The 26899-nt window shown below is 43.9% G+C and overlaps 1 protein-coding gene and 1 non-coding gene across 3 annotated transcripts in view; both read left to right on the top strand.

Moving 5' to 3' along the window:
* AKR1D1 (aldo-keto reductase family 1 member D1) overlaps window positions 1-25439 on the top strand; it is a 145913-nt gene extending 120474 nt beyond the window's left edge. For both annotated transcript variants that reach the window (XM_048831097.2, XM_048831090.2), the window contains exons 4-9: window positions 5126-5203; window positions 8849-8971; window positions 11347-11456; window positions 12915-13080; window positions 13433-13515; window positions 25261-25439. In XM_048831097.2, coding sequence (XP_048687054.1) covers window positions 5126-5203; window positions 8849-8971; window positions 11347-11456; window positions 12915-13080; window positions 13433-13515; window positions 25261-25303 — 603 coding nt within the window. In that variant the 3' untranslated portion in view covers window positions 25304-25439. The remainder of the gene's footprint in view (window positions 1-5125; window positions 5204-8848; window positions 8972-11346; window positions 11457-12914; window positions 13081-13432; window positions 13516-25260) is intronic.
* On the top strand, window positions 21718-21881 carry LOC125630714 (U1 spliceosomal RNA). The gene has a single exon (XR_007354766.1). It is a non-coding gene; the product is annotated as a U1 spliceosomal RNA (small nuclear RNA).
* Window positions 25440-26899: the final 1460 nt, after the last annotated feature.

Genomic DNA, 26899 nt, shown 5'->3' with positions numbered 1-26899 from the left:
TCCAGATCACTGGCTGCACAGAGGTGGGAAATCACTGTGCAGCTCTTCTCCCCCCTCTCCCGCCCCCCCCCTCCCCAGGACACGGACTCAGTGATGAGGCTGCACCCAACCCTGACACAGTGCAAGGACCGCACCTGCCCCAGAAACACCCCAGGCCCTGCCCCTCCATGCCAGGTGCACCAGGTATGGGCAGGCAGGCTCAGCAAGGCAGGAACAAAGTGTGGAGGGACTTAGTGTGGAGGGATGCAGGTGCGGGTTGAGAGAGTTCTGTGTGGGGCAATCTGGGTGTGAGTGACTCAGTCGGGGATCTGGGTGCAGAAGGGATCTGGATTCACAGGGGTTTGTTGGGGTTTTTTGGGTGCAATGGTAATGGAACTCTGCAGAGGGTCCAGGTGAAGGTGGTTGGGCCTTAGCTGGGGGGATGGGTGTCTGGGTGTGAGGGGGGATAGGGCTCAGTTGGGGGTCCAGATGCTGGAGGAGTGGGACTCAGTGGGGTGGGGATCCAGGTGCAACTGGCTGGGGCTTGGTGGGGTGGGTATCCAGATGCGGGTAGCTCGGGGTTGTCCAAGTGCAGGGGGAATGGGGCTCATCAGTGGGGTTCTGAGTGCGGGGTGGGGTGGGGTGAGGGTCTGGGTATGAGGGGTCTGGATGCATGGGGGTTGGGCGGATGGGGGAGCAGCTCCCTTTACAGGGATCTCTCCCCCCGCAGCTGAGGAGCAATGGGTGCAGTAAGGGGGAAAGTTTGCAGAGCTTCCTGTAGCTGGGGGACAAATCTAGGGGTGGGTCTGACCCGGCCCTAGATGCTGTGCAGGGGAAGAGGAAGTCCTGTCTTCTCCAGCCCAGCCCAGTCCAGCCCAGCCATGCCTAGACTACCACCTGAGCCCAGTGCAGACTAGGAGCCACCAGCCTGGTCTTCCCCAGTCCTGCCTTCTGCCCCACAGTGATTTACGTCTTTGCCGGCTGCCCTGGGCACCCGAAACATACTGCTGGGGAGAGTCACATGACCATTCTAGTGGTTTCCCTTTGCTTCCCCATCAGGAAGTCATTTTTCTGCGGGGAAGCAAAGAAATCTGCAGGGGACAGAATTCCCTCAGGAGTAGGATATAGAAGTCTGTAATAGCCTATGAAGCCATCTATGAGCCTAGTGCACTATCCCCATTTTCCAGATAGAGCATGGGCTGGGTCATAGAGTCCAATTCCCTGCTATTAAAGGCAACCACATTGTTTAACCCCTTTTGTAAGTTCCATCTTAAAACCACTTAAGTTTCTTGTCCCCTGTTGGAAGGTTGTTCTAGAATCAAACTCCTCTGATGGTTGGAAACCTTTTTAATTTCCAATCTAAATTCATTTATGGCCAGATGGGAAGATTAACAGGAGTTAAGTGACTTACAAGGCAACACTGAATTAGTGGTAAAATTAGGGAATAAAACCGTTCTGACTCCCAGCTTTGTTCCAACCACTGGAGAGTCTCCATAGTATTTAAAGGTATTGTGCAAACCATTTTCACAAAATCTTGCATATCTGCTTGTTTGTGGCAGTCAGCTAGACAGACAGCTTTAGGAGGACAGACCTAGCATCTAAACTTGGGTTCTCTGAGACAGAAATGTAAACAATCATGACTTCTTGTTCCCTCATTCTGGGGATCACTGGTGTTTGGGGAACTGGTATAATTTCTTGCAGTGTTGCCAACTCTTGCAATTTTATGACCACTCTCATGAGATTTGGTGCTTTTTTCTTGAAGCCCCAGCTCTTAAACAATCTCAGGGGCTGGGAGGATTATAAAAGGAGATCACTAGCCCTCATGGTTTCAGAGAGAAAGTTGAAAACACAATGCAAGTGCTCCTCAGAGGCTTAAACCGGAAGGCAAATATAAAAAACCCAAACAGAACTAAGGCATTCATAATTTGAGGGGGGATGGGGAGGCTGGATCACTTGTAAATGCTCTGAGTGGACAATACTGCTTCCACCAAGAAAGGAATCTACCTGAGTCTTTTGTTTCCTGACAACTCTCAAAGCTCATGCCTTCCTGTGACTGGTGCATTCAAATGCCAGTACCTCTAGAGATCAGAAACCAACACATGGAACTCACTCAGAGGCCCTACATTCCCTTCGCTCCTATAGAAGTGGCATCCTGTTCCTTACACAAGAGTAATTGGCCTCAGATGTTAAGGATTATGTAAAGCAAGCTCTAGTATGGAACCCTTTTAGGTGCACTTTAGAAAATAGTTCCCACCATCTGGAATTTCCGGTTTCCTTTTACTCCTGTTGCTTTCCTCCCATAGTTCATTCTCCCATATGGTGAAGGTCAGTGTCCCACAAAATAAAGATATTGACAGCTGCCTTTTAATAAATCTACTTCTGATTCCCTAAATTCTGCACCAAGATGCTCTCAGTTGCAGTCCTGAAGCTCCACTCATGCGTCCCTTTGGGGAGGGGAAAAATCCCTTTCTTTCTAATACAATATGCAGTGAAGTATGGAGCAATGTCTGGACCAAAATCTGGGAAGCATCTCTTGGAACTGGAACAGTTGTTTCTGCAAAAACTACACACAAGGCAGGATTTGTTGGGACAGCTTTCCAGCTCTCCCCATCTGCAACAGCTATTGTTGGGCTAGGTGCTGTTTAATCTCCCTAAAGCATCTTCAAATTTAAGTTTAAATTTGTGTGTTAATAGTACTCTATCAATTGGCACACAGATTTGTGTATTTTGTATAGTAACAGTTGTGCCAGCACACATTTGCCACAGAAAGTGGCATCACATTACAAAAAACTCATATTTTGCCCCAGACAGAGGCTTGCTAGTTGAAGGAGACTTCCTTTCTTGCAGCCAAAAAATCTTACCTGCAAAATGAGCCTTTCATGAATATGTGAAAATATTGATGCTTGAGGCAAAATCCACAAACATGCCTCTTGTAAAATTGTAAACTCATCTCTTTACTGATTTTACTGATGCAAACTTTTTTCATATAGCTCTTTGGGAGGACTTTGTTCTGAGAGTAAAACAAAAAATTCACTCTGGAAGAGTTCTGAATATATCCAGAAAGGCTTGATATGTGGATTCTTCTAGTGTCTCCCATCACCATTATATCTGAATGCATCCCAAGAGAAAATAGATAGGTACATTGGCTGATTTTGATTAACTTCCTGCCTTCTTCCCCAGATGCAGTAGTGGCTAGGAGTTGTTAAATAGCCATTTCTCTCTACCTTTGTTTTTTATTGCCAAGTTAAAGTGGGTTTGACCCTTAGCTCTGAAGGCAGTGAGATCTTGAGACCTTATTTCTTCTGGAAATGAGTGGGCGGGTCTATTTAAGATGGACAAATTGTAGGTGGAAAAAAGCATTTCTTGTACTCATGGGAAGAAGTCTCTGAAGGTCTAGTAACCACAATTGCTTCATTTTCCAAACTGTCTGCCTCTTCCCATCAGCATTGCCTCCATCTTGTCTGGTTCATATTCAGCCAGATCTTTCATCTAGATGCTTTCTCTGGAATGCAGGTAGCTGTGAGATGGTCCTATTTGCATCAATGATCAAGGGAATGTAGAGAGGAGTACCATCTGCCTACTATGGGTTTTTCAGACACTGGCATCTTAACTTCCTACAGCAGCTCCATGTAGATGTTGTTATAAAGGATGTTATAAACCTTGTGGAAATGCACAGGAGGGCACTCTGGATCTTGCTGTTTCTTTGAGCCTTTCTTTTTCTTTGCTGTCTAGAATATTAATACTAGGAGCAAAGGAATTTGGAGGTGATCCCAAGTTAAACATTCCCTTTCTATCTAATGAGAGATGGCCCTAAAACCAAACTCCTGGATCCAGATCCAACCCATAAACTCTGAGTTGGCTGGAAGTCCACACCTGCTTTGCAACAACCCTTACCTTTGTAATGATCCCTATAGAAGACGCCAAATTTTGGAGTAGGATATTGCAGAATCCTGAAAAGTTTTGGCTAGGATCCCATGTTCATAAAGAACTCCAAACCCCTCTCTACTCTTCTCTCGCTCTTACCCAATTTAAGATGGAAAAGACCTAAATGCCATCTTACTTTTTCCTGACAGTGCAAGGTTCTTCTAATAAGACATAGTAAGAATTAATAATAGTAATAGGCCTGTCTCTTGGGTCTTGCTTTAAGGAATGCTCTCATTTTTGAGGCAAAAAAACCTACACTTAACTCCACTTCATGCTCCAATCTCTGAAATGTGAGGATGCTTTGTTGTACTAAGGTTCATTTTCACCCTAAAATGTCTTGCAGTTGCATGTGTTGAATGTGGTGGCGCCAGTCACTGAGCACATTAGTCACAGCTGCGTATTCCTGAGGAATTACCCTGTCGACACGTCACCCCGCACTTTTTGAACTATGGCTGTCTGAAGTCAGATCAGCTACCAGACACCACAAAAGGCATTTAAGGAAACAAAGTGAAACTAATATCCGATGAATGATTGACATTTTAAAATATACTGCCTGTAGTAGCAACAAATTGATCAGCAAATGAGAGAAAGTGGTGCACTTATGTACCAGGCCTACGGATGCTTGCAAGCATCCTTAAAGTGCTCTCTGGGGTATCAAGGGAGATAGGAGAACTTGGGGCATGATCCTGAAAGATTCTTGGCACATCCTGCCAGGTGTCCAATGCACACAACTCTCATTAGCATCACTGGGAGTTGGTCCTGCAAGATTGTCTTGCAATATCAGATGTTTAACTTGCATTGCTCTTCAGTGTCCCTGAATGGTAAATAGCACAAGCAAGCAGCATTGGAGGGGAATTGGGCTTTTGCAATAGTCTAGCCATGTGGAAATGTTTGGCTGCCACAATGGAATATCTGGGAAATAGGCGATTAGACTCTGGAAAGCCATCCCCTCTTGCAACCTCCAGGATCATGGCACAACTCAAATGGAACTTTTTAGTGCATAGCCATATGAGGGGAATATTTCAGGAAGTGCACTTAATGATTATAGCATTAAAGTGCTGGTAGATGAAGGGAGGATGTGGCAAGCGCAATATGAATAACCTTTTGAACTTGGTGTGTTTAGAAAGCCTCTGGATTTTTGTCCACTGATAAATGTAGAGAGTATGTGTAAAACCTCCGTTCTGAGTAGTGGAAGCTGAAAACTATGACTTTGTTCTTTCAGCCTGGAGATGCAATCTACCCGAGAGATGAAAATGGAAAATATATCTACCATGAGACAAACTTATGTGCTACTTGGGAGGTACGCAGTTGTAACATTCCTATGCATTTAAACGCCATCACATCTGGGAAAGTGGCTCCTCTGCACTATGGCTGAGGAACCTTGACAAGGCAATGTAGGTAAACTTGCATTTCCACTGACCGTGCTACTGACTCCCTGGATAAAGGGACTTCTGTGTGCAGGGGTGTCTCATTCCACCAGCATTAAGCAGACTCTGAGGGTACAGCTATGCAGCAAATGAAGGTGTGACTAGCACAGACAGGCGCGCCTGTGATAGCTTTAATCTAGCTCATGCAGATAACAAAAGTGAAGATGTCAGCTTGGGCTAGCAGCCCAGTATGAGCCTGCTGAGGACTATGGGTGGCTGTCTTGGGCTGCTAGCCAATGCCAACATGTCTTTACTACCAGCAAAAAGAAAGCTAGCACATATGCCAACACGTGCTAAAATCACACTTTGCATCCAATGAAGTGAGCTGTAGCCCACGAAAGTTTTGCTCAAATAAACTGGTTAGTCGCTAAAGTGCCATGTACTCTTTTTCTTTTTGCAAATACAGACTAACATGGCTGCTACTCTGAAACTGACTTTATTTACATGTAGATGTATCCAAAAATGTTTTTAGAAATGCCTTTTCACACTCCCTGATCAAGACATTGCACTTGTCTTGGATTAGTTGGGGCTTCTGGAACTGTTCGACTAGTTTGTTGTGGGCTCTCAGAGACCACCACGTTCATTGCAGTTGTAGCCTTTCAAGTCTTACTACTTTCAAAGAGATGGAGGAGATAGTGGTCCTTGGTAACATATGACTAGCTCCTTCTTGGTAACAGAAGATGTAGTTTCAAGGTAGGATAGAAAATTATGTTGCCTCACAAAAAATAACTCTCCCTCTGTTCTAGGGTATAAGTTACCATAAGGGTATTCAACATTTCTTTTAATTATGAGGACTTTAGAACAGTGGCTCTCAACCTTTCCAGACTACTGTACACCTTTCAGTAGTTTCACCTCACTTAAACTACTTGCTTACAAAATCAGACAAAAATACAGAACTGTCACAGCACACTATTATGGAAAAATTGCTTACTTTCTCATTTTTACCATATAATAAATCAATTGGAATATAAATATTGTACTTACATTTCAGTGTATAGTATATAGAGCAGTATTAAGTCATTGTATGTATGAAATTTTAGTTTGTACTGACTTGGCTACTGCTTTTTATGTAACTACACTGTAAAACTAGGCAAATATGTAGATGAGTTGCTGTACCCCCTGGAAGACCTCTGCGTACCCTCCGGGGTATGCATACCCCTGGTTGAGAACCACTGCTTTAGAGGGTAGTAGAACTGCATAGAGGTGCTGAATCCTGAATTGTCAATGGGCTGTGCCTTTCAAGGTTCCCACCTTTTAAATATCTCAAACCTGCCCTTACTTAGAAGTAGAAACTTTGGTTCAAGTAAAGGGGACAGGGCAATATACAACCCATCCTTAGTCACATCTAGACACCACACTTTTTTTCTTACACCACAGGTAAAAGGGAGTCTGGATCTCAGTCTAGTCCTCACTTTTGCACATCCTATAACATGATTTTGGAAATTAATTGATCTTTAAATATTCATGGTAAATAGGCCCAATGGCCTGTGATGGGATGTTAGATGGGGTGGGATCTGAGTTACTACAGAGAATTCTTCTTGGGTATCTGGCTGGTGAATCTTGCCCATATGCTCAGGGTTTAGCTGATCGCCATATTTGGGGTCGGGAAGGAATTTTCCTCCAGGGCAGATTGGAAGAGGCCCTGGAGGTTTTTCACCTTCCTCTGTAGCATGGGGCACGGGTCACTTGCTGGAGGATTCTCTGCTCCTTGAAGTCTTTAAACCACGATTTGAGGACTTCAATAGCTCAGACATAGATGAGAGGTTTTTCGCAGGAGTGGGTGAGTGAGATTCTGTGACCTGCGTTGTGCAGGAGGTCAGAGTAGATGATCATAATGGTCCCTTCTGACCTTAGTATCTATGAATCTATGAATAAGCCATGTGGCTTTTAACAATTTACTCAGCACAAGCAGCCATCTCTCCTCAAGAGACGGGAATAGCCCAGGGTGCTACATGTCCAGATTGAATCTACACTGGCAAAAGTTGCATAGTGATGCCCTGCACTGGCTTAGCACGAGCTGCTGTTGGTCAAGATTTGGACACAATGGCAAAATTCTGAGGTGGGCTCCCAGGGCTGGAATAAGAGAGGGGGTGCTTCCATGGAACACAGTTGTGTGGGTAACTTCCAGAATAGCTGCTCATGATATGCTTGGCCTGAGCCCGTGCTGTTAGTTCCTCAGATTCACAAGTCAAATTCACTTAAACATGAAAGAAAAACATCTGTCAAACTTTCTCTGTTCAGTCCCTGCAGCTTGTTACCCTCAATCTGTTTCTTATTGTAAGGCTCTAGTGTAACATGACAGCCTCAGTAACAATAGGCAGGAAAAACCCAGCTGCTGCCGCTGAGAAGGGGTCATCGCTGCCTGTAAATATTAGGATCAGTCTATATACAGCCAGCTAAACTCCTCCCTGGAGTAATTTAATTGTTTCAGTGTGGCTTCAGCAGCCAGGATTGTGGCTATTCTTGTTGCCTCACTGTTGAATGATGAAAATCATATGACAAGAAGAGGCCAGCCAGAGGCCATAAAATAAATGGAGCCTTTTGCTTCCCTAATTCCCCTATTCATTTAAATAAGAAAAGGATAATAAAACTGACAAGCAGGACATTCAGTACCCAGATGTTGGAGACAAGAGTAGAGTCTACAGTAACTCTGCTTCATTGCACCACTGAATAGCCACTGCATTCATCAGAGGGGTTTTGGGAGAGAGGAGTATCTCTAAGTAAAGATACTCTTCTCCTGTTAATGAAGCATGGCATCAACTAAAAGCAGAGTATCAGAGGATGCTTAATGAAGGAATTATTGTATGTTTACCTTGTTTGTATAAGCTTCCTTAACTGCATAGCTATATTGGTTTGAAATGCAAATCCTGTATTCCTCTCAGCCCCATCTTCTCCTCCCGCTTCATTTTGCAATGAAGTCTTAATGCTGATTTTTGTGATGCACAATTTCATGGCAACACTTTGGCATAAAATTATGACTTAACTGTAGACTCTGGCAGGAGGAGAGCCTGGACTAACACTTGCACAGCTGAAATAATAGCTGGGGTAATTCAGAAAGTGACAGGGAAGGGAAGCTATCTCTTGTTCAGATGTTGTCTCCCTTTCCCCACCCCTAAAGCTGGAGCAGTGTGGCAGTCCCTCTAAAATTTGAAATAAAACTCTGGAAATGAACATGTGAAATGTATAAGTGCTGTATCTCAAATGTTTCTTCTGATTTGCTCTGCTTCCTGGGAAAATTCTACTCTAGTATGAAGTAACATTGAAATCTGAGGTGCCTTGGTTTGGTCTTCTGAAAATCTATGGCTGCATGAGAATTGAGTTTAGAATAGGAACAAAGCATCAACAGGAGTGCTAGTCCCTCCAAAGTAAAGGCCTTTCCTGTAAGGCATGCACACTTAACTCTCTAGACAGAGTCCCGAGTAAAGTATATTTCACCTAGCTAATAATGCTTACTTTCCTTCGCTGGAAGGTTTCTATTGAGGCTTTCTTTCTAATGCTCCCCGTTGCTATCTTTGCAGGCTTTGGAAGCATGTAAAGATGCCGGCTTGGCAAAATCTATTGGAGTGTCCAACTTCAACCGCAGGCAGCTGGAAATGATTCTGAATAAGCCAGGGCTCAAGCACAAACCTGTCAGCAATCAGGTATGATCCTAAGCAGAACCCTAACTCTACCTGAAACTGGCACTGTGGTACGGTGCTCAGAGGGACTACAAATACTTCTGCACAGATGACCTACTGCAGGTAGTAAGCTATCCACCATACCGCCAAACATTGAAAGCCAAACTTTCCTCCTTAAGAGTGAGCATGACTGATTTTTCACTCTACACTCAATATAAATATCCAAATTTGCTGGGAACATCCATTTCCTTCCAGATCCCTCTCCAGTGCTTGAAAACCTGAGTTTGTCCCATGGTGTATGAGTTTTAAGGGCTGTATGAATCCTTGTCACTGCAGACATGATCAAAAGGATTCAGCCATGTACTCAAGTGATCCAAGAAAGTTCCCAACAGGCTAACCAGCCATCAGTTACCTCATTTAAAACAATTAGAGCCCAGCCCTATAGCATATGGGATATTGTGCTTTATGTGTCTGCTATAAGGAATGATCTCTAAGAAACTACAACAAGCCAAAGAAGTTCTAAGGCACTCTTTTCTATGTCCTTTCCACAGGTAATTCTGTGGAGGTACTAGACCAAAGAACTAACTTAGCAATAAGACCATGTCATGCCATCAGCTTAAGCTAAACTTGCCACTGAAGTCAATGGTCAAGTCTAAGTAAAACCATGACAACGGGGTCCACAACCATTTATTTCTAAGTAGCTGGTCTGGATACAAGTCATTAGCATCTGGTGGTGGTTAGGGTGGCTTCTGATTTGGAGTTGGAGAGATGGTGTTAGAGATGTCCAGTGACTGATATCGTGATTAGTGCTAATAGATATCCTTGTTAGCAGCATCAGAAGAGAGGCCAAAGATTGTATGGGAAAAAGAGGAAACTATCCTTTCACCCTCTGAAGTTGGCCTTGGAGGGACACTGACAAGGTAGTATTGGGGAAGTCTGCCACTGTCCTTGTACCTGTTCTTTGGCTACGCAGGAGTTTCCTTGCCTCTGTGGCTGTCATTCTAATACTTTTTCCCACCACCAGCATTAAAGATCAAGTTATCAAACAAGCACTAAACACCATAACTGCTTCTGGCTGGATTGTCTGACTCCATTCCCCCCCCCCCCCCGCAAGAGTACATCAATACTACCCTCTGTCTGGGCCTAATGAAGATGCAAGGAAGAAGGTTCTGATTTAAAAAAAAAAAGCAATTCTTAGGGGTTTGTATCAACTTCAGGAACTTATTATAAGAGCAAGCTGCTTGTATACCTCAGGAATGGATCTCCGAGAAATTTGAACACATAGCCAGAAAAACTCACTGTGGGTGATAGTACAGAATAGCTGCAGCCTGGAAAGGCAGAGGTTTGCAGCAGTCCATACAAAAAAATGTGGGTTTTATTTATTTATTTCCCTCAATTTTCTGCTGATGGCATAAGCTGTCACCAACTTTCTGGAGGCAAACTAAGATGGAAGCAGCCATCATTCTGGCTACAAAGAGAAGAGAAAAATACAATCATCAGGTAGCCAAGATGCTCCTGCCTCCTGGCATAGATCTCTATTCAGATGGCTATACATAAGTGTTGGGCAGAACATAAAGGCTGGTGAGTCAGGTCAACAGTTACCCTCATGCTCCCAATATCTCTTCCATATCTTGTTTGCCATCTATCCACTGGGGAGAAGGCAAATTTCCCCCCATGTAATTACAATCATGAATTGCAAAGGTGTTAAACGGTCTGAATTGTTTCCCAAAAAGGAGGTCCACATTCCTCTTAGACTACTGTATATCTTGATTTTTTTCCCCCCCTCTTGCCTGGACATGGCTCAAGGTATGTCATCATTGGAGCTGGGTGAAGCTTTTCAGCTGATACATCTTTAGCTGAAAAATGCAGATTTAGGGTCAACCAGAATATTAGAATTCATGTTGAATTTGCAGAATTGTTTAGATCAAACCTAAAATTCTAAAACTCTAAACTTCTCATTTGGACACATTTGAAATTAAACATTTTTTCCCCCAAATCAAAACTACTTTTCATTTTAAAAACTCGAAAAGCTTAGAAAAATGAAGTGTTTTGTTTCAGGTCAACTTCTCAGTGAATCAAAAGTTTCAAAGTTTCTTTTGGGTTGATCCGGAACACACTCTTTTTGATATGGCCAGCAAAGTGAAAAATCAATTATTTCCACAGCTCCTGTCACAGTCTTTCCCCTGGGAAGGTCAGGATGGCCTGCCACCACCAGGATGGCCTGGATTTGAATGATTAATCTAGGGGGTAAAAGGTTCCATTTTCTTAAAACATTTTCCCCTACAATCTCTAATTCATCTGAGATTATAATTGGTCAAACATGCAGAAAGAGATGTCAAGACATTATTCAGTATCTGTCACTATTTAATTTAATTGCTCCTTCTGTTTCATTCATGTAGGTTGAATGCCACCCATATTTCACCCAGCCCAAGCTCTTAGAATTTTGTAGACAACATGACATTGTCATTGTTGGGTACAGTCCACTAGGAACCGCAAGGGATGAAACGTGGTAAGTCTTCATACTAGCCTCACTTGTGGGGTGAACATTGCTACTAGAGAGTTGCAAGTCTCCCCACAGAGATCCAGCAAAAAGTAATATTATGGCTTCTCCCAAACGCTTGCTATCCTCCAGTGGGGCAAGTATGAGCATTTGAAGCTGGGCTTCTCCTCTTTTTGGAAACATGCTTCAGAGAAGCCAAAGTTCTTAATTTGGAATTTGGGTAAATCTACCTCACCATCCCTTTTACTAAGATGTAGCTTCTCAGCTCTAACTTGGGAATCCAAAATGTGATTTCCAGTATTCCTAAGGCCAGCAGGCTATACAGGGTACGTCTACACTGCAGCTGAGAGCAATCCTCACAGCCTGGGTAGATGGACTGAAGTTAGCGCACTAAAATTAGCAGTGTGGACATTCCAGCTCTGACGTAAGACCACCCAACCCCCTGGGTCTGAGCTCAAGTGGCTTGCCCGATTCTCCACTGGAGCTGCACTGTTTTTTAGTGTGCTGGCATATGTCTCTTGACTTGTGCTGGGAGGCTTGCTCCCAGCTGCAGTGTAGACATAGGCAGCACTGACTAACCCTCTGAAGTGATCTCCTTGCCTTGCTCTGTCAATAGGGAATGTCAGTGAGTCAGCCCCATACAGTTGGCCAGAAGAGAAGCAACTATAATATAGAGCTATGAAATGAGTAGCTGCATGGTGGGCAAACACTAGATCGTTTAGGGCACCAAACAGAACAGAGGCCCTACCCAGTGGAAAACAAGTAGAACTCTTCCTAGAAGTCATGAGGAACATCTCTCCTCTCTTCTCCACACAACTGATCCCATGATAACTTGATCTGGGCTGTTTAATACCTGACTCAGAAGCAGATCAGGATTATCAGGAAACAAAGGTACAGTATCAGGCTTCCCAAAGGCTAGAAGATGCCTGTATGCTTTGAACCTGATCAGAGGTTAGAGGTGGACAACTTATTAGATCACCCAGTCCATCTCTCTGCTCATGTAGGACTGATCCCCTTGGTACTCTTTCCTAGAGTCCTGTTCTGTTTACTTGTAAAAGTTCCAACGGGTGTTGCTTCCTGTGAGAGACTAACTGCCTTCCAAATCTTATTGTATGATTTACTGTTCAGCTCATGTACTACTGTAATATATTTGACAATCAAACTTTTCCAAACACTTTCCATATTGAATAGGATGAGTGCTGGCTCATGATCTGTAAACTGCAGGTCGAGAGTGGGCAGATGAACTTACGCATGTTACTTCCACAAATCTTATTGTTTGACAGAGGCAGTGGGAAAACAGTATAAACATGGTGATAACTGATGCATTTAGAATTAATCTTCATTTCATAACAGATTGTCTGAATCAGTTTTTGCTTCAGATTTCTGCTCTCTGCCTCTTTTCTTTAAATATTCCAGAATCAAAATAAAACACCCTTCTTTTTCCTTTCCCCCCCCCCCCAATTCAAGGGTAAATGTGTCTTCCCCTCCTTTACTGAAGGACCCTGTGCTGAATGCCATTGGGGAAAAATACAACAAGACGGCAGCACAGGTTGTTCTGCGCTTCAACATCCAACGAGGGGTGGTGGTCATTCCCAAAAGCTTCCATCCACAGCGGATCAAAGAAAACTTCCAGGTAAGTTATAGATTTGTCTCTGCTCCACTGATATTGCTGACCCCTGCTTAGAACATCTTCCCCTTCTCTCCTGAGGCGGAGAGGAGGCTTAACCATCCCGGAAACCTTTTCTATGTTGACTCTTACTCACCATCATTTCTATCACTTAGTGATGGTGCAATAGAGGGGAAGCTAGTATGGACAGGACACTGGACTCTTCATCAGTGTCATCTAGACCTATTCTGAGCAGGCTAAAACTCCAGCAGCTGGTCTACACTAGTGCTCCCATGTGTAGTAGTGCAACAGTGAGAGATCAAGTAAACACTGAATCTCCCTTGCTGCAGATTACTCCTAATCTCCTCTTTTTCCCTAGATTTTTGACTTCTCACTCACTGGCAAGGAAATGAAGGACATTGAAGCCCTGAATAAAAACACCCGTTACGTGGAGATGCTGATGTAAGTCCAAGCTGAATCCCAGCCCTAGAGCAAGTGAATGGAGGCTCCTGAACAGTGCTGGGTTCTTAATGGAAACCCTGCCATGTCAACACTTCCATATACAATCACATCTACCTTATTTCAAGAGGTTCTCTTATGGTGATAAAAGGGCATCTGAATTTCAAACATCAAAGCGTAGGGGTGTTCAGGTCTAGAGGTTCAGCACATAAGATGACTTGTAAAACTTCAAAATTTGCAACATTTGCATATGGTTCAGAGTCTGAACAGCCTCCTAGGTCAAGGGGTAGGTAGGTGGTATTTGGCTCAGTTCCATCTCTGTTTCAAAACTCTCTCCCCTCTTTCCTCAAGTGGTGGTGACTGTCCCAGACAGCTAAGGAGCATGCTGTGGAGCTCACTCAGTAAAAGGAATCACTCAACAATTGTCACTGACTCCTAGGAGTGGAGTACTGTCTCTTGCCTCTGCTGCACTGCCATTGTTTTCCTCATATCAGCGGTGTCACAGTTCAAGGCAACTGCACCTGTATTTCCCCTTAGTGGTGCAGTAAGGGCATCCATTCTTAGGCTTCTGGCTCCCCACATGTTGCCTCTCTTGAGTGGCGTCAGGGTTCCCTCCCCACTCTGAACTCTAGGGTACAGATGTGGGGACCCCACATGAAAGACCCCCTAAGCTTATTTCTACCAGCTTAGTTAAAAACGTCCCCAAGGCACAAATTCTTTCTTGTCCTTCGAACGGTATTGCTGCCACCACCAAGTGAGTTAGACAAAGATTTAGGAAAAGGACCACTTGGAGTTCCTGTTTCCCCAAAATATCCCCCGCAAGCCCCTTCACCCCCTTTCCTGAGGAGGCTTGAAAGTAAACAAGGTGAGCACAGACCAGACCCTTTGGGTTTTTAGGACACTAAAAGCCCCAATTGGATTCTTAAAAACAGAACCTTTATTATAAAGAAAAAAAGTAAAAGAAACACCTCTGTAAAATCAGGATGGAAAATAATTTTACAGGGTAATAAGATTTAAAACACAGAGGATTCCCCTCTAGGCAAAACTTTAAAGTTACAAAAAAACAGGAATAAACCTTCCTCTTAGTATAGGGAAAATTCACAAGCTAAAACAAAAGATACTCTAACACATTTCCTTGCTATTACTTACTATTTCTGTCATTTTAGATGTATCATTCAGTAGGAGCTGGATTACTTGGTTGGTCTCTCTCTCTTTGTCGCCAGAGAGAACAACAAAAGCCCAAAACAAAACTCTTCCCCCACAGATTTGAAAGTATCTTCTCCCCTTATTGGTCCTTTTGGTCAGGTGCCAACCAGGTTATCTGAGTTTCTTAACTCTTTACAGGTAAAGGAGGGATTTTATACTATCCTTGGCTGTATGCTTATGACACGCCCCCCCAAATCATAGACCGTGCTGGACAGCCTGCTCCACACTGGCTGTGATTTCTTCCTGGAGCTCTAGGAGAAAACAGAATTAATAAGACACATGCACCTCTAGATATACTATTGTTTATATAAAAATTAACAATATTTTCCACATTTCAAGTATGATTTTAACCAGTTGATTCTGGGAAATTTTCACGGGAGAGTGCATCAGCCACTTTGTTAGAAGCTCCTGAAATCTGTTCTATTTCAAAATAAAAATCTTGGAGAGCTAACCTCCCACAAAGAAGGTTTTTGTTATCGTCCTTGATGGTGTGAAGCCACTTCAGCGCAGCATGGTCGGTATGCAGGTGGAAACGCCGTCCCCAAATGTATGGGCGTAGCTTTTCCAGCACGTACACAATGGCGTAACATTCCTTTTCGCTGATTGACCAGTGGCGTTCCCTCTCAGACAGTTTTTTTGCTGAGAAACATGACAGGATGGAATTCTTGATCCAGTCCTTCCTGCATTAAAACTGCTCCCACACCATGCTCGGATGCATCTGTGGTTACTAGGAAAGGTTTGTCAAAGTCTGGGGCCCTTAGCACAGGGTCAGACATGAATGTTGCTTTAAGCTGGTTAAAGGCCTTCTGACACTCTTCGGTCCACTGAACAGCATTTGGCTGTTTCTTTTTGGTTAGGTCTGTCAGTGGGGCAGCGATTTGGCTGTATTGCGGTACAAATCACCTGTAATATCCGGCCAAGCCTAAGAAGGATTGGACCTGTTTCTTTGACTTTGGGACAGGCCACTTTCGGATAGCATCCACTTTGGCCTGTAGGGGGTTGATAGTTCCTTGACCCACCTGGTGTCCAAGGTAAGTCACTTTGTTTAGGCCTATTTGACACTTCTTAGCCTTAATAGTTAGTCCTGCCTCCCTTATGCGCTTGAAGACTTTTTGCAGATGCTCCATGTGTTCTGCCCATGAATCAGAAAAGATGGCCACATCATCAAGGTAGACGACTGCAGATTCTCCCAATCCTGCTAGGAGTCTATCTACAAGTTTTTGGAAAGTGCTGGGTGCATTTCGCAGCCTGAAAGGGAGCACATTAAATTCATACAGCCCTACATGGGTGATAAAGGCTGACCTTTCCTTGGCAGATTCATCCAGCAGTACTTGCCAGTACCCCTTGGTTAAGTCTAAGGTAGAGATGAACTGGGCATGTCCCAGTTTCTCCAATAGCTCATCTGTGCATGGCATTGGATAGTTGTCTGGGAGAGTTACAGCATTTAGTTTATGGTAGTCCACGCTAAAGCGTATCTCCCCATCTGGTTTGGGAACTAGAACCACTGGAGATGCCCATGCACTGTTAGAGGGGCGGATTACACCCATGTGTAGCATGTCCTGGATATCCTGTTCTTTAGCAGTTTTGGCTTGAGGAGACAACCGGTAAGGTTGGGCTCTAATTGGGCGAGCATTACCTGTGTCAATGGAGTGGTATGACCGTTCGGTCCATCCTGGGGTGGCTGAGAACATTAACGTGAAGCTAGTGCACAGCTCCTTGATTTGCTGTCGCTGCAGATGTCCAAGGGTCATGGAGAGGTTCACCTCTTCCATGCCACTGTCACTTTTTCCTTCATAGTAGACACCTTCAGGCCACTCAGCGTCATCTCCTCCCTGGGCTGTAAACTGATAAAACTTTAATTCTCTGGAATAAAAAGGCTTTAGAGAATTAACATGGTACACTTTAGGCTTTAGGTTTGAGATGGGGGATGCTATGAGATAGTTAACAGCTCCCAGGAGCTCTTGGACCGCAAATGGCCCTTCCCACCATGCTTCCATCTTATGGGCCTGGAGCGCCATCAAGACCATGACCCAGTCCCCGACTTTGAAGGAATGCTCTCTGGCATGTTTATCATACCAGGCCTTTTGCTCTTCCTGAGCATCTGTTAGCTTTTCTCTAGCAAGGGCTAAAGAGTCTCGGAGGGTGTTTTGTAGGTTGTTTACAAAGTCCAGAATGTTAGTTCCTGGAGAAGGCGTAAACCCCTCCCATTGTTGTTTCATCAACTGTAATGACCCCTTAACCTTGCGGCCATACACAAGTTCAAATGGTGAAAACCCTAAACTGGGACGTGGTACAGCTCTGTAGGCAAAGAGCAACTGCTGCAGCACTAGGTCTCAATCACTGGAGTGCTCATTTATGAATTTACATACTATGGCCCCCAAAGTTCCATTAAACTTCTCCAGCAGGCCATTTGTTTGATGGTGGTAAGGGGTGGCAACCAAGTGGTTCACCCCATGAGCTTCCTAAAGGCTTTTCATGGTTTCTGCCAGAAAATTAGTTCCCGAATCCATAAGGTTGTCGGAGGGCCAACCTACCCTTGCAAAAATGTCTGTCTATTAATGTCTGGCACACACTTTTAGCCCTGGTGTTGCTTAGAGCTACTGCTTCTGGCCATCAGGTGGCAAAATCCATGAAAGTCAGTAGGTGCTGCTTTCCTCTGGGTGTCTTTTTTGGAAAACGACCCAGAATATCCACAGCTACTTGCTGAAATGGAAACTCAATGATGGGGAGCGGCTGGAGACGGACTTTGACCTGGTCTTGGGGTTTTCCCCACTCTTTGGCACACCTCACAAGACTGGACATAGGTAGAAATGTTCTTGCCCATTCTCTCCCAGTGGAATGATTTCCCCAAACGGTCTTTGGTCCTGTTCACCCTAGCATGGCCACTAGGATGATTGTGGGCTAAGCTCAAGAGCTTTACCCAGTACTTAGTTGGAACTACCAACTGTCTTTGAGGATGCCAGTCTTCCTGGTGCCTACCCAAAAGAGTTTCCTTCTATAAAAGTCCTCTTTCTACCACAAACTGGAATCTATTAGAAGAGCTGAGAGGTGGTGGGTTGTTCCATGCTGCCATCCAAGCTCCCTGGAAGCTTTCATCTGCTTCCTGCTCAGCCTGGAACTGTTCCCTTGATGCTGGAGACATCAGTTCTGCACTGGATTGTGGACTTGGGCTTGGTCCCTCTGGAAGCGATGTAGGTAATAGGGCTGTTTCTGCTGACTGTGAACCGCTCTCCGCTGGTGCACTATGTTGGGTTTCAGGCTCCGCTTGAGCCTCTTGCGCAGGTTTAGCTGCAGCTACCAGTGCGGGCTTGGTGGTGTCCTCTGGTGTTAGAGTTGCTGACTGGGTTGTAAATGCTGGATTCAGTGCTGCCAATGGTTCTGGTTCTGGTTGCTCTGCCAGTTCCGGTTCTGGGACTGGATCCACTACTGCTGTCGCAGACGTTGAGGTGGGCTCCGGTTCCACCACCTCGGTCTGGGTCTCTGGTAACACAGACTGGGCCCTTGTAGAAGGCTCAGGAACAGAGCTAGGTATGAAGGCTTGCTTAGCCTGGCTGTGGCTGACAATTCCCACCCTCTTGGCTAGCTTCACATGGTTGGCCAAGTCTTCCCCGAGCAGCATGGGAATGGGATAATCATTATAGACTGCAAAAGTCCACATTCTTGACCAGCCCTTGTATTGGACAGGCAACTTGGCTGTAGGCAAGTCAAAAGAGGTTGCCTTGAAAGGTTGAATCATCACTTGGGCCTCTGGGTTGATGAATTTGGGGTCCACTAGGGATTGGTGGATAGCTGACACTTGTGCTCCAGTGTCCCTCCACGCGATAACCTTCTTCCCGCCCACACTCACAGTTTCCCTTTGCTCTGAGGGTATCTGGGAGTCATCTGGGCCTGAGGACCTTTGGTGTGACCCCGGTGCAATGAACTGCAATCTGTTGGGGTTCTTGGGGCAGTTGGTCTTTACATGCCCCAGCTCGTTACATTTAAAATGTCACCCAGCTGACTGGTCACTGGGGCGAGGTGGGTTGCTGGAGAATGCTGTGGTGGGACGATAAGGTGTCTGGGGTTTTCCTTGGGGTGTAGATGGAGCCTTGGGCTGCACCCGGGGGTATGGGGTGGTCTCGGGATGCCCCTTCTGGTATCCCCCCAAACTGCGACCAGGGTTGTTCCTCTCTGCTACCTCCACCCGGTTTGTTCCGATTTGCTCCGCCTCTCTGGTGGTCTGGGACTGCTTGTATTGATCAGCATAAGAAGCAAGACATTCTGCTGAATCCATTTTCTTATCCCATAAACACTGTTTTACATCATCATTGCTCATTAATCAGGAACTGCTCCTGGACAACCAAATCACACATTCCTTTCAAAGCTAGTTACACCCCTTCCTTTGACCCATTTATCTAACAGATCCTTCATCTGGTTTACATAAACCATGTTACTTAGTCCAGCCCTTCTCTTAAGGGCTCTAAATTTCACTCTGTAAATTTCAGGTGTAATTTAAAATTGCTTCAAAACCAAATCCTTAAATTTGCCATAGTCAGAAGCATCCTCAATAGGCATCTTGTTGAATATGTCCAGAGCTCTTCCAGTCAATTTTGCGACCAATGTGGTCATCTTGTGATCTTCAGGAATCGCATGGAGGGTGCACAGTCTTTCAAAGGTGATGAAATATTCAACAATATCACTGGATTTATCATACTGTGGACATAGTCGTTCCCATTTGTGGATTTTTGGGGAGGTGGAGCCACTTGCTGAAGGGTTTTGTCCTTTTAACTTTATCACCTCCAGTTTATGCTTCCTCTTTCTTTCTCCCTCCTCCCTAGCAGTTTTTTCTCTGGCCACTTGTGCATCAATCTCCATGTTTTAATTCCAGTTGTCTTTCATGTTCCTTCTTTCTTTCTTCAGCTTCCAATCTGGCTAAATCTAGTTTCTTTTGGACATCACTTTCTGTCCTCTTAGCCTCCCTGCGCTTAGCTTAGCCTAACCCGAGAGCTAGCTAGCTAGCTAGCTAGCAAGCAAGCAAGCAAGCAAGCAAGAAAGAAAGAACGAACCCAGCTTGTGAATTCCCTTGCTCTAGCTTAACTACTCTGCCCTGAGGCAGACAAGAAAGAGAAAAAACAAAAAACCTCCAGCTGCTCTCAGCTAAAAAACAACAACCCAGCTTGTGAATACCCTTGCTGTAGCTTGACTACTCTGCCCTGAGGCAGAGAAGAGAGATAGAGAGAGAGAGAACCTCCAGCTGCTCTCAGCTAAAAAAAGGTGTCCTTTTAATTAAAAAAAAAAAAAGAAAAAACCAACCCCTCCCTGCTTTCCAAGCAGCCAAAAGAAGAAAAAAGTCCTTTTAATATCCTGAAGTTTGTTCTTCTGGTTCAAAATGATCCCACCGCTCTGCCACCACCACACTTTCCTAGAGTCCTGTTCTGTTTACTCGTAAAAGTTCCAATGGGTGTTGCTTCCTGTGAGAGACTAACTGCCTTCCAAATCTTATTGCATGATTTACTGTTCAGCTCATGTCCTACTGTAATATATTTAGCAATCAAACTTTTCCAAACACTTTCCATATTGAATAGGATGAGTGCTGGCTCATGATCTGTAAACTGCAGGTCGAGAGTGGGCAGATGAACTTACGCATGTTACTTCCACAAATCTTATTGTTTGACAGGTGGAAACACGTGTTTTTGTCTCTCCCTTCTGACTGGGATATTTATATGCTGAATAGTCCCCTGCCTTCCTTGTGATTATCTTCAGCAAACAGCAGGCTGCCTAAGCAAGCTATTTTGCCTTCTCTTCAGAGATGGTACACAGTGTAATTGCCACAGTTCAGCTACCACACAGCTATTTCTAAGCAAGCACACTTAATTCTTAAGCTAGTCAGCATGCACATAATTTCTTTACCTTCTCAGCAGTCACCTCAACTTTACCATGAGCTCTGGTTGGTGATTTAGTCATTCAAACCCTACCCAGGGGTTTTTCCTGTGGTCACAAGTTCATCACAGTTTCAGCTCAGAACAAGCACCCTCGTGATATGGAATAATTCATTTACCCAGTTTGGGCCTTTGAGGAGACTGCGATTACCTAATCAGCCAGACAGTGGTTTTCTGCCCAAGCCAAAGCTTCAAAAGGGGTGTGAATCACTGTCATTCCCTTCACCCAAAGTATTTCCTAGACAATCTGCTTAATATATGTTCTCCCAAGAAGTCCTGCTGAAATTCCTAATACTTCTCAGAGATTGCATTAATCACATCTCCTAGAGAAGTTGCATACAAGTCCGCAATAACACATAAATAATGCACTTTTAATACAATGGACCCCAGAGGCATTAATTTAATTCAATAAGATGTGCCAAAGATCCTGCTCTACCTTGGTGGGTCTTGCACTTATTGGTGGATTTGCTTGCCTTGGAGCTTCACGGCAGCCCTCAGCTTGGCCGTTTTTCTGAATTCACAGTCCAGGTCGACTCCTCCTATGTCTGACCAGGAGTTGGGAGGATTTGGGGGGAACCTGGGCCCGCCCCCTACTCTGGGTTCCAGCCCAGGGCCCTGTGGAATGCAGCTGTCTAGAGTGCCTCCTGAAACAGCTGTGTGACAGCCACAACTCCCTGGCCTACTTCCCCATGGCCTCCTCCCAACACCTTCTTTATTCTCACTATAGTGTGGTGTCTGATAATGCTTGTACATAGTGTGGTGTCCTCCTGGTGTCTGATAATGCTTGTACACCTCAGTCCTCCAACTGTCCACATTCTCACTCTCAGCTCCTAGCGCCTCTTGCTCCCAGCTCCTCACACGCACACCACAAACTGAAGTGAGCTCCTTTTTAAAACCCAGGTGCCCTGATTAGCCTGCCTTAATTGATTTTAGCAGCTCCTTGATTGGCTGCAGGTGTTCTAATCAGCCTGTCTTAATTGTCTCCAGAAGGTTCCTGATTGTTCTGGAAACTTCCCTGTTACCTTACCCAGGGAAAAGGGACCTACTTAGCCTGGGGCTTATATATCTGCCTTCTATTACTATACTTACCTGGCAGGGGAGATACCATGATCACGAAGGTGGTTTTCCCAGGGCAAGGCTCATCCATTGCACTGCGGGTGTGCTGACCCATGCGATTTCCCCAAATGCGGGAAACTCGACTGCATAATTTGTGGTAGTGGGGGACTGCGTTCGTGCTCTCCCCTGGGGAAAAAAAAATTATTACTCTCCTATAGCCATCTGGCCCGACCCTGTCACAAAGATTTATCTTAATTCCATAAGTTTCGTCCAGGATAGTGTTATCTGTTACAGGTGAATGCTGGAGCTGAATCTCAAATTCCTATCGTGTGCATAGTACTAACACTTGACATTTGTATAGTGCCTTTGATCCTGAAGCATCCTAAAGCACTTCTCTTAGGGCTCCAAGTTTGGCTGAAAATAAGACTATCCATTTTCTAGTACAAGAGCATGTCCAGCCTATGGCTATACTGTATGCTGATCCCTTTTCAGGACACTCACTATGTTACCTAAAGCAACAAAGGCATTAATTTTGGTGTATCCCTCTCCACCTTCTTAGATTAGCTCTCGTGTCTCCTGATGGCTGTGCTGGGACAAAGGTCTAAAAATTCTAGGATTGCAGCAACTCTAGAGTATTAACAGCTTTTTTCCTGCCTTTATCTATGGTTAGCGAAGTCCAACAGGAACAAATGGACCAGTTTACTTAGCTACCTAAAAGGTGATGGACTATAGACGATAGGAAAGGTGAATTAGGTTGAAGATGCACTAAAATCTCAGCAAGGTGGTTGTAATCTATAATTATGTTTGTTTATTCATTCAGTGAATCTGGGGATAGCCAAGTGATCAACTTGCAATATGTTTTTAATGATTGTCTTTTTCTATTTAAAAATTATCTAAAATTATTATGTTCTTGATACTAGAAACTGTTTGGATTTCTTAGCTAAAATTCCTAACCTGCAGATATTTCGAATTTATAATTCAGACTCTGCTTGTGAAAAGTGAATCTTGGCTGGAATTCATAAATATCTTCATGTAGGGAAGTTCGATGCCCATGGGAAGGGGGAGAATGTTGAGAAGAGGGAGGATATTCAATTAAGTTTAAAGGTAGTAAATTTAAAACTAATAAAGGAAATACTCTTTCACATAACACATCATTAGACTGTGGAATTCATTGCCACAGGAAGTCAAAGGCCAAAAACTTAGCAAGACTCAAAAAGGGAGTGGACACTTTATATGGATAACTAGAATATAGAGAGTTGTCATAATTATCAGCTTTTGGGAGGAGATGTTAAGCCTTATGCTTCACTGTTTAAGCCAATCTCAAATTGTTAGAACACAATTTTGCCTAATTTGTGTGGGGCAGATGACACTGGATCTTCTTAAGAAGGTGTTAGAACACTGTATTAAGCATCTGGACCAGCCCCTGTCAGAAAGGACATTGTCTGGTCTGATCCAGGTTGTCAGTTCCTGTGTGAAAAGATCAAACAGTAAAATGAAAATATACTTAATGTATTTGTGGGGAAATATTCCACTATTGCAGGTATGAATGAACAAACGTTTTTGACTTTCCTGTGGTTTTTCCAGCTTTAAACTAGAATGGAGTTGTGTACAAGTACATTTCATTTTGATAGCATTATCTTATTAGTTACCAAAGCTTACCCATGTTAACTACAGTGGAATTTTACGTCAACATGTTTGACAAACAATGCAGTATCTGAAATCTAAACTGTCTTCAGAAAAAACTGATCTTGCTGAATTTTGTATGTTTTCCAGTGGGAAACCTAAATGTTTCAGGTCAGCTGATCTGTCAGCCTGATGTGCCATAGTGCCTCATGGGAGTTAAAGTTCAGGTGTCTTATCCCCCCCCATTCTCCCCTTTGAGCCAGGCTCCTTGGCTGAACTACATCTCCTATGATGCACTGTCCCTGCTTTCATTGAACCAGTAGCAGTGCAGCATGACCACAGTATGTCATGAGGTGTGGGGAGCCCAAAAATGGAAACATGAGGCACTATGGCTACTCAGGGGGACCAGATTAATGCAACCCAAGCTGAAACAAAACATCTTGATTGCGTTCAACAAACTAGTTTTTTCAATCTGGGAATGTCAAGGTTTCATTTTGGTTGAAAAAGTCCAAACAAAATGTCTTAACGTTACTGAATTGAAATGTTTGGAACTTTCCATTCTGCGAATTTCATCCTTAAGTCGGAAGGAAAAAAGTCAATATCCCTTCCCATGGGACAAATTCCAGTTTTTATCCAGCTTTACTGATTATACGCTAATGGTGCAGATAAATAACACAGCTGCCATGATGCCCTCAGCAGTGTTTCACACGACCGTTTGTTTTTACTGACAGGAAGTGCTGGCCTACATCTTCATTATAACCTACTTTATTTCAGAAACCACCTATAATATCTGCTTAGTTAGCCAGAAGACTGGAAGTGTAGTGTAGCCTCCAGGTTTTCTGGGACTAAAGAGGGAAATGTGGAAGACATTTGCACTTGCCTACATTTGGCTCTGGGACCATGTCTGCATTTTATGGCATTCCTAGATCTTTACTTTTCCTAGACATACACAACTTATATGAAGTATGAAGTCTTGCAATTGAGTCTGTAGTCTGATGGACATAAAACAATTGCACTAACATACATGAACTTTCCCTTCACCTTAATTAGGTCATTCAAAGGCTCCTTGTGACCACTAAAACATGAATGCTATAAAATAACTAAATAGGGTATCCACACCCATGCTGAGTTACTGCAATTTCATTAAAGGGGACAGCTAAGGTTAGCTTGGATGCAAAAGACTCATGGAAAAAAGGCCAAGCCAGAGCAGACCCATCCATGCCAGCTTAAACAACCTGAGCTAAAGAAATGCATCTTTTTTTCAGAGCTGCTGTTTTCTGACTTTCCTCTAAGTTTAGCCAGTACTGGGACTCCAGCTGAGGAGCATTCTAGCCATATGGCATCCATCAAACAAACAGTGGCATTTCTTTTCCCCTGCAGAAGTAGGAAAACCTGCAGATTTACCCATTTTCTGAAACCTGCGTAGAATGTTTCGTATGAAGAGGGTTTAACATAGGTCTGAAGTCTCTAGCAACAAGGCAGGGAAAGCTTGCCCTAATTTGCCCGACACTAATGTGCCTCATATCTCACCTAGAGGGAACCACCAATTTATTTTTCCCCCCCATGCCTGGTAAGTCTCTGGCTTCCTGAGGCTGCCCACAAAGCTGTGTCAGTCCCAGTGCTGACTTGCGTGGTGTGAATACCAGTCCACCCGGAACTTAACACACACACACATCCTGCCCCAGAGCTCTTCAGATAGGTCAATGAACAGCTTTCGATCGCTTTCACTCTGTAAGCTTCAAAGCTTAGCTGAAGGACTCTACTATCTTCTTTTCTTAAGCCTATTTGGGTTACCCCAGTAGCATTTTATTACAGTAGCAGGCAGAGACCTCAACCCGGTTTGGAGCCTGTTGTGCTAGGCACTGTATAACTAGTGCTAGCATCTGGTGTTGCCGTATGTAATAGCTTTTGTAGTGAAGACTCTTTATCTGCATTCTCTTCACAGGTGGCGTGACCATCCGGAGTATCCCTTCAATGATGAATATTGAAAATAAACCATAGTGGCATATATTCAACTCAATATTGTGGGGCTGTGTCCAAAAACACCTCGTTCTAAAAGGGCTTTCATTGTAATGGAGACTTTCCAGAACATCAGAATTAAAACATGAATGAAGTTACATTTCATTTGTCTCTTCAAACTTTCCTTGTCACCCTTGCCAACAGCTGAAGGATAGTTCTGTTTAAGTTACTGATAGGCCCAAACCATGTGAGCTGAACACTTTAATTTTTTATTTGGGGCAGGGTGGGAGGGGAGAAGAGCACGCAGGATCCAAAATGAATCCTATTTCTGAGTCTTAATGTGCAGTCTATATAAAACAAAGATCAGAACATTCCTGACTTGTAGAGTTTTTAAAACTGGGTCAAAACTGTGCAGTGCGGGCACATTGCTACCTCAGATTGAATGCTGCATGTCCGCTCACCATCATGTTTGATCTTGCAGTGAAGCCGTAGCATTGAATTTGTGATATCAGAATAATTTCCACAGCAAAGCAGCACAAACACAGCATTCTCAAGATCCAGTGAAAAGGCTGGTTGGGAGGAGGAGATTACTTGGGCATTTAAAAAAAAATTGTCTAATGGAGGTTTTACTTTTGCATAGGGTCTCTTCTGCTTGAGTGTAATGTGGAAACCACCACTTAAAGAGCTCTGTGTGTGTGTGTGTCTCTCTCCCCCTCTCTCTTTCTTTCTTTTTCATCAAGCTGAGCACATGATTCTTTAGTCCTCTTGCAAATCCCAAAAATGATGATCCCCCCACAAGAAACTATTCATTTCAAAGCCCTGAAAAAAACTCTTATTTGTAGTGTGCTTACAGTGAATACACCAAATTCCTGACCCAGTCTTTCCTGCTCTAGTAAATGTGAATTTAGAAGGGGTATTTTGTTAAATATCATTGTCTTTATATTGTGCTTGGTGTGAGGCAGTACAAGATTTGTAATGTCAACAGATGAACGAAAGGAATCTGGCTGGACATGACACACTTGTACAAACTTCCTTGTATTTCCTCCAGAAGCAGAAAACATCTCAATCTGTGGAGGTTTGACTGGATAAACAGGGCCTGCAGTAAGGGAAGGCCCCAGCCCCTTCTGGCTGGAGTTTTCAGGTTAAGTATGAGAATGTTTTAACTCTCTATCTCATACCCAAATACACTGAGAAGGAAAAGTTGTCTTGGGGTACCCAGAAAATTGAAGTCCATTGCTGAAGGGGAAATAAAGGGAAGGGAGATGGGTTGTTGTTTTTTTGGGGGCTTGTATTTTTCTCAGATAAGAAAATGCTCAGACAGGAGATAAATAATTCTTGGAAAGGACATAATGGTCTTGTGTTGGCTTCCATGTACACCACAGTGCTGCTAATGCAGAATATTCCTCTATTGATTAGACTAGAACTATTCTGAAGTCTAGTCTGTGTAGGTAGAGAAATGTTTCAGTGGAAACAGAATCTGTTTGTTCAAGCCCTTTCCTAGTTCTTGTAATGTTGTCTTTAAAAGGAGATACAATGGTGATCTTTCAAAAATAACAGTGTAAGAAAGACGCTTTAAAACAGACATGATGGTGCTAGAGTAATTTTGGGTAGATGGGAGTGGTGAG

This window comes from Caretta caretta, chromosome 1 (assembly GCF_965140235.1).
Source record: "Caretta caretta isolate rCarCar2 chromosome 1, rCarCar1.hap1, whole genome shotgun sequence".
NCBI lineage: Eukaryota > Metazoa > Chordata > Testudines > Cheloniidae > Caretta > Caretta caretta.
The sequence above is the reverse complement of the archived record's forward strand: the minus strand, read 5'-3'. Positions and strand labels throughout refer to the sequence as shown.